At 39.2% G+C, this 8,897-nt stretch overlaps 1 protein-coding gene across 1 annotated transcript; it reads left to right on the forward strand.

Moving 5' to 3' along the window:
- The first annotated feature begins 2,387 nt into the window (after positions 1-2,387).
- Positions 2,388-3,616, forward strand: LOC142503292 (uncharacterized). The gene is made up of 2 exons (XM_075615452.1): positions 2,388-2,684; positions 3,048-3,616. Exons 1-2 carry the CDS (start codon positions 2,588-2,590, stop codon positions 3,614-3,616), a joined length of 666 nt encoding a protein of 221 aa, XP_075471567.1. The 5' UTR covers positions 2,388-2,587.
- Positions 3,617-8,897: the final 5,281 nt, after the last annotated feature.

The raw sequence follows: 8,897 nt of genomic DNA on the forward strand, positions 1-8,897 counted from the left end.
TCTGTTCAGGGGAGTGATGTTGCTGGTGCACCGAGTGGTGTTGCTGGGAGTGGGAGTGCTGTTGTTGGGAGTGGGAGTGCTGGTGCTGCGAGTGGTGTTGCTGGGAGTGGGAGTGCTGTTGTTGGGAGTGGGAGTGCTGTTGTTGGGAGTGGGAGTGCTGTTGCTGTGAGTGGGAGTGCTGTTGCTGTGAGTGGGAGTGCTGGTGCTGGGAGTGCTGGTGCTAGGAGTGTGAGTGCTGGTGCTAGGAGTGTGAGTGCTGGTGCTAGGAGTGTGAGTGCTGGTGCTAGGAGTGGGAGTGCTGGTGCTGGGAGTGCTGCTGGTGGCGCAGTTGCTGATGGGGTGTCTGGTGGTGGCGTGCTTGCTGGTGGCCAGCTTTTGGAGGCTCTTCCATTGGAAGAAGGAGAGTCCAGTCAGCACCAGCCAAGCTCTGACCCTAAACCTGCTCGGAAAAAACGTGTGGAGAAGCCACGTAATCCTCGCTTCAATGACCAGGAAAATAGGGCTCTTGTCACTGGCATTCTGGAGCACTATGACAGTCTCTATGGACATTTAGTAGGTAAGTGTAACTTTACATTTATTATTCAAATACATGTGATCCTAGGTCATCTGAGTTTTGTTCATATGCAAATATGGGTACACAATATCTTTCTATGTTCATTAGTGTGGAAACACAGCTTTTTATCATGCCTTACAAGGACAAATAAACACAGGCGGTCAATTTGCCAGAACTGCATACAATATGAATGCAACCTTGCTTACATGTATATGTTTAGTAGTGAATGCTCATGTGCTGCACATATTACACATAAAACAGCATGTTTGCTATCTCTTGGAACAGCTAGCAGTGTAGGAAACTGGTGCTTATATTATTATTAATTTACCTCATATCTTTTATATGTTTTTCAAGGGCGGACAAGTGCAGCAAGCAAAAAAGAAATGTGGGACACAATAGTCATTGGTGTCAATGCCTGTGGGAATAGTGTCAGGGACAAGTATCATTGTCGGAAAAGATTTGATGATATTAGGTCCAAATTGAAAAAGAAAATACAAGACCAACGCGTGCATGCTACTGGCACTGGAGGTGGGCCCACACCACAACGTCTCATATTGACTCCATTGGAGGAGCTGCTTCGGCCAAAATTACTTACCGTCGTCGTGGAAGGCTTGGCTGGTGACCGTGACATTGGAATTTATCCGTCACAATTTCCAGCAGGTGATAAATATTACTGTACTAGGCGTGTCGTTGCTTACAGTTATTTTGCATAGTTACACTGCTTTTTATACTGTCTTCACAATATAAGCATACCTGCATCTATATATGTATATGTCTGATTCTGTATATATATATCTCAAAATAGACATATATGTAGTAGTCCTACTAAAAGCAGTAACTAATATAGCACGTGCCATTGCGTGCTCATTTACATGTGAATTCCCAAAATGCATAGCTGCAGTGGAAGCAATTGATGGTGGGCGAAGATGGGGAACAACAGGGTAGTACACATGTGTAACACATGTTCATGAGAAATTATTAGTAGCTACAGGTACAGAACAGAAATATGTATCATATTATTGTGTATTTTATTGATTTTACTCCGACAAACATGACATTACTGCCTATTTTAAGCATGCATCAAAGAAATTGCATGTAACGGCCTACAAACATCACTGGCACTAACACATCTATAGTTGCTTATGAAAAGGTCCATTTTTGCTTTATGTCATATACAGACAGCATAATGAGGCACACGTATCATATGTTATGTCATTGTTTTCATAACTTAAACACTGCAGATGACTACTTAGCTCATCTACCATTGTGTTAAAGCAGCTGCAATTAATATCTCATCACAGCATACACTTCAACAGAGGGGGTGGGGTTCAGCACACACACTAATTACAGCCTCATTTCACGGTCAACTTAGTTCACACCATTTGCACCTGTTTCAAGTCATTGAAAGGTGTGGCTGATTAGGCTTTTTGGGGAAGGGAATACCTTTCTTACAACCTGAATAGCACAACTGAAGTTAATCACACTCATTTGAAAGCTTAACTCTAGCTACTAAATGCCCCAACAACTCATTACTTATCAAAGCGTACGTCACACATTAGTTCACTCATATCTATAGTTGAACTACTATGAAAGACACATTATCACACACTGCATGTGTTGTCTTGTTGAGTCACAGCCACATTCAGGTGTGCCACATCTTCGATTAATGTACCACACATATCCTCTACCAAAAACAACACTTTTTGCAATATGACCACCTTCATGATAACCATTGTGAATGGTCATCTCATGATAGTTATGTACATTATGATACTGATATCACTACACAACATATGATTTTTAGGTACAAATTTAATATATTTTTCCTCACGCATTACTGCAGAACCATAGTATGTTGTATGTTAGGGAACTCAAAAGTTCTAAGTACACAGGCATGTACATTGTTATTACAACTATTTATGTTCACTTTCACACACACATTTTGGGTTAAGGAAATGATGCTGTTAGATACTCATAAATACAGAACATACAATAACTGTTTGTTCAATATTTACACATGTAAATGTAAAACTAATGTTATTGTTATATATAGTTGCCCCTGGAGGACATGTGTCACCTGAGATGGAACAAGTGTCTTCACCTGGGTCAGCCAGCTCAACACTACTAGAAGGTGAGTGTATCATTTGCTGGCCATATAATATGTGCTCTTCTATATGTTATGTTGTCATGTGCATTATTTGTTTTGCACATCTTCTTTAAATAGGATTACTTAGTGTCAGTGAAAATTAAGTGTAAGGCAACATGTATTGTGTTAGTGATGTTAATTATCATGTAGGACTTCTGAGTTTAGAGCAACTTTTCATTCATTCATATTTCATACTGAGTCCAAACATTATTCGTAAGTCAAGGTAGTTTTTAATGAGGTTATAAAACGTATGCTAACATGTTAGGTGTTACTTAGGACACAGTACAATTACATAGTAACACAGCATACATTAACATGCCATTTAATAATGTGTACATTTCTTTTTAGAACATCATGGTGATGAGGATGATGAGTATGATGAGGATGACGCCACAGAAGAGACTGAAATACAATCATGTGACCATGAAGAGGTGCCAATAGAAACTGTTGTACCGCCAAATCGTCCATCAACTTCCACATACGATGCAATTGTAGCTTCAGAGGGAAAAATAGTGGACGCAGAAAATCGTCGCCATTCAGACATGATGACAGTGCTGGAAAGGATGATTGGACTGCAGGAAGAAACAGTATCACAATTGGCACATCTCCACAGAGTCTTCATTGAAGTGCCTAAACAGTTGCAAAAAATCAACACCTCATTCGAAGCATTAGTTGTTCAGCAAACACAAGCTAATTACTGGAGAATGACTAATGTACCACAATTCAACACCTCCCAGCCAGGATCTGTTCATGCAGGTCAGTTTTCACCACATTCATCTGATATTCATTCACCAGGCCCAAATGTTACCGGTCAAGTAGCAGACATTGCTGTGCAGGTTCCTGATGACATCCTACCGCTGCCATCTGTACAAATTCAGCAGCAGACACCTACAAAGGAGGCGACAAAAACAAAATAAGACACACATGAAACAGACCAACCATCACTTGTGCAGTGTCTACCAACTTGCTCACATGTGTCACTGGGCACAAGCCCTGTCCGTGAACAGTCACTACCCAAAAGCCCTGTAGGTGAGTCGCTGCCCAAAAGCCCTGTAGGTGAATCGCTGCCCAAAAGCCCTGTAGGTGAGTCGCTGCCCAAAAGCCCTGTAGGTGAATCGCTGCCCAAAAGCCCTGTAGGTGAATCGCTGCCCAAAAGCCCTGTAGGTGAATCACTGCCCAAAAGCCCTGTAGGTGAGTCACTGGCCACAAGCCCTGTAGGTGAGTCACTGGCCACAAGCCCCGTAGGTGAACAGTCACTGGCCACAAGCCCTGCCCGTGAAGTGCCAGAGGCCACTCAAAGTGGCTCTGTTGTGCCTAAAGTTGGTGGCAAAAGAAAAAGGAAAATTCAAGAGACAACAAGCAGGCCTGTTACTCGCTCGCAAAAGGAACAAAAAAAATAAATGTTATAATTCAGAAAATATGTCTTTGGCCTTGTTTTGTTGACTTCAGATTATCTAATTACTATTGTATGTATGCTGAAGACTGTGTTGTTTCCAAACTTTCAACTATGTTCTTGTACACGTGAAGTTTTGGAAATGTTAACACTCATAATTAATTGTGTTATAAATATTTATGTTGTAATCGTCTGTTCAGTAATGGTCCACCAGGAGCCAGTTGCTAAGTTTAGAGAAGCTGCCATTGACTTTGCAGCAAAACATTGCATTTGGGTGTGTTAATTGATGTAAGAATTGCATATGCATATTAGTCACATGCAATTATTAAAACACCTAAGTAAGTGCAAACATCTTTCTTGTACGTGTACAGCAGGATTATGTGTAAATTATTACTTACCTTTGCCTTGCTTGGCCATTGTAATTTTGTCCTTTAATCAGTTGTGTGTTCGTTTCTATAACATCTCAGAATGTATAATAATATATATACACACACACACTGAGTGAGTGTGAGTGTGAGTGTGTGAGTGTGTATATATATATATATATATATATATATATATATATATATATATATATATATATATATATATATATAGTACTATATAAACTGGTATACATAAACTAATACACTTCATGCTTCCTTGTGAAAACACTATTTTAATAATACAGGCCTAATGTTTGAGAAATATCCTAAGTATGAGACTCTAACAGTATTGTGCTTAAACAAATGTTTATTACTTAATTCAATCATGTTTCTCACCATTTAAATAGGTTTCATACAAGGTATACTTAATGCCATCAATGTTGTGTGTACTCCTGCAATATAAAAAAAATAAAATATTATATATAAATATATATATATTTTTATAAGAGATATATTTATATATATATATATATATATATATATATATATATATATATATATATATACACACGTATTTAAACTCATGCAGACAGGGAGTTAACCAGACTTTCACATACACACAGAAATGTAAGCGGGGAAAAAACATTTCTTTTTGCAGGTGTGTTTTTACTGATATGCCTGGCTAAGAAATATTTTCACACACTGGTCTTTGTTAGTTTTCAAAAAAACACTATGTGAACGCATTCACAGTCTAGGGATGTTTTTCACAAACGAGATAAAAGAAGGAGAAATGTTTCTCCCACAGTCCCATATCACGAACCACAACTGTTAACCCAATTAGACAAACAAATCCAATTGGCGTTTGAAATAAGGAGTCAAAGTAGTTACTTTTGTTGACCTTGACAAGGAAAAACAGGAGTTTGTTAGCCATTCAGCACATTCATTTTGATGAGCAAATAACACAGACCTGCACACAGCTTTTGTGCTACTCAGACATGGCTGATGAATTCGTTAACAATATTAATCCCCTTTTAGGGTATAAGTACATGATCTGTGAAGCCATCTTGAACAGTCGCGGACAGAAAGCAAGCACACGCCAAATCGATAATTTCATTCGAGCAAAATATCCTTATTACCAAGACCGTAAGCATGCACGGAATTTTAATTCCTCAATAAGATTCACTTTATCAAGTAATGACTTTTTTGAACGTGACCAGGATAAGCTACAACACACCTATGGTTTCTGGAAGATTGCCCCGGAAAAACAATTTATCCTGAAAGACGGCACTTATATTGTCGTGAAAGGCATATTTATTCCTAATGGCAATAGCAATGTATCCGCTACTACTGATCCGTTTGAATCGATACGTGCTGCAATATCTGCAGCCTCCATTCCTGAAACCCACATTGTACAAGAACAAAAGTACTATGATTATGTACCAAGCCTTTCAGCTGAAAATGCATTGGAATGGGAACCGGAAGAAATGAACCTACCTCCCGACCAATTATTTGAAGAAAGCAGTGGCGATTCCTATGAGCGCATCCTGGAGGAGATATGTGCCATACTGGATTCAGCGGTTGGGTTAAGCGTGGATGAAAATGCCTTGCATTTCTGGAGCGACCAGTTGCAGCCAGGCGAAGAGTTAATTCTAGAAGAATGGTAAATATAACAATCGTTATGCGTTGACTCTGCGTTTAAATTTTTTTTTTTTTTGTAACCACCATTTTCACTTTCAATGCGTGGATACAGCGTAACATTGCAGACTGCATAACATGTAGCGATCACAAACAAATTGTTTCCTAATACAATATAGTAGGACCTGAAAGAGTAGTACACATTGCTGACGGAATAAATATACGTACTTTCCTATCCCTTTAAACATATTAGCAACATTTTACCATTACTCTAACACATACCTGTTTTGTTATCATGCAACATCTACAACATTGAAAACCGGGTCCACCACGTATGACGTGGGACCCTTGTCATGGGCCAAGGCGTCCTTAAAAAGGATTAGTGATGTAAGTCCCGCCCCCAAGCGACGTGCGCGCCTCAAAGCCTATTGGCTGTCATGTTTTGTTATAGTAACGGTAACTGCAGTGTGTGATGCGTGCGGCTCAGTGTTTGTAGGCGTACCCTGGGCGTTAGCCGAATGTTAATTGAGTGGGAGGAGTGTTAGCGTGCGTTTCACGCTGGCTTAACATGACGTCACACGTATTGCATTTGCGCATTGTGTTATCGGCCGTGCTTTCTGTTCAAACACGTCTGTTTAAAAAGAATACAGATGTACTGCACCGACACACTTTATTCGAGCAAATACCCGGTATGTACCTGGCAGATACCTGGAATGCGCCACTCCTCACCTCTGACAAGCCCCGTTGCATTTGCCTTCCCAGCCTGGGTTCATGCCTGGCTGATGGGCGGCTGATCTGTTAAATGATAATGATTAGGATTTAATAGGCTGCAATGCTTCGCGTGTCTACCAGATGGCATAAATTCATGAATTGTAATGCAGTATATATATATATACTGTGCAGTATTGCAGCCAGCGGGAATAAAATGCTTCAATCCCTGCTTGGAAAATAACTCAATGCACTCGGGCAGAAAACAGTCACAAACCTCAATACACCCGAGTATACCCGAATTCGTGGGACTAGCCATGCTCGAATAAAGTGTGTCGCCAGTGTACTCGTTTAGAACGAATGTAGTTTCGTCTTCATTGTATTTGAAATAAAGATGTTATGTTTACTGGTATTTTCAACATGTATTGAACGCACAACGTACGCTTTGTTTTGCGCATGCGCTAACAGTTAGTGGAGCCAAGCGTGAAGTGCGTGCGCACACAAAGATGTGCGCGCACATCTTTCAGTATACAGGCAACGTTCACTTCTTATACATAGTTATGCCTGCTACAAATTTAAAGAAACATTACATACTGATGAACAGTTTTACTTCTAACATATAAGTGACTGACGTGTGTATCTACACAATCATATAGAGCTGCGTAACGCGTTGTCACGGATGCATATCTAGTAAGGTGCCATCTTTGACCATCATGTGTTTGCTGTATTTCAGAGATGTCGGGGAAGATACAATCGGATCAATGTATGATTTCAGAAGAGTCTACCTTTATATGAGATGATTGTGAGGAGGAGCCACCGACTACTATACTACATATGGAACTAATTTTATATTGCTTGCAGCGCTTATTAACAAACAATTAAAAATGTGATACCCTTATGCCTATATTGCATAAGCACTTAATTAACATAATGATGTTGCAAAAGAGTGCCTCATGAATTTTTATTGAGTGTTCTTTAATGACTACTAACATTTTATGACATGGTGTGTTTTATATATAACAACCATTCCCACTCTGCTAACACATTTGTGTATTCTAATATGTAATGGAACGTATGACTGTCGAAACTATGTAACAATAATAATAATAATATGAGCATGTTCATGTATAGGGCTGCTAGTTGTACGCAGCGATTTACAGACACATGTTTCAGCCTGAGGTCCCTGGCCCGTGGAACGTACAAATGTTTTTTTGCCGCATGAGGCACAGGGAGATAAAGTGACTTGGCCAAGGTCACAAGGAGCCCACACCGGGAATTGAACCAGACTCCCCTGCTTCAAACTATCAGTGCCAGTGTGTGTCTTTACTCACTGAGCCACTCCTTCTCCCAATGTAAAGGACACTTACAACCAAGTAGCCATTTATTTTTAAAATCTCTTGTTACATGGGTATGTAGATAAAATGGTTTGGGACTGTAGCAAATAATGTTACTGGCCAGATGTTATGGTCCCCTCCAATGCATGATGTTCTGAATATGACATCACCATCATGTTATGAAGTACGTTTCTGTGTATATTTCATTAACCTAACTAACTATAGTTTACTGTGTTTATTAATCGTTTAGAAATACATAGTATAGTCAATATGATGATATAAGCTACCATAATAAAGCTGGTGTTATCATTTGTCGGTGTTATACATGGATCCTACACCAATTGATAGAGACACAAACAGTTGTCTTAAAAAGTGTGTCTATGCTAGTGATGAATGTGCTCCCGTAAGTAAACAAATAAGTACAGTTATCCCCTTTTCTCCAACCACCTCTATATTACATTAATGGAAATTATAAGGAAACATACATAAAATGTGATGAAATGTGAGTAATCATTTTGTAATACAATGCACATGAAAGCTCAAGAGTAGCTAAATGCATATACATGATACAGAAAGTACATATATGTAACATTTGTGTTTAAACCAATATGTTGGGTTTTTAGTTCCAATAATTATAGGAAGATTGAGGTAGCCACATCTTATGAGAGATGTCAGCAAATATACATACCATGATCAGTCATACTGGAGATATACCTATAATGCAAAGGAACAATATATAAATTGCAAACATTGACATGCCATC

The sequence above is a fragment of the Ascaphus truei genome, chromosome 9, assembly GCF_040206685.1.
Source record: "Ascaphus truei isolate aAscTru1 chromosome 9, aAscTru1.hap1, whole genome shotgun sequence".
Taxonomy (NCBI): Eukaryota; Metazoa; Chordata; class Amphibia; order Anura; family Ascaphidae; genus Ascaphus; species Ascaphus truei.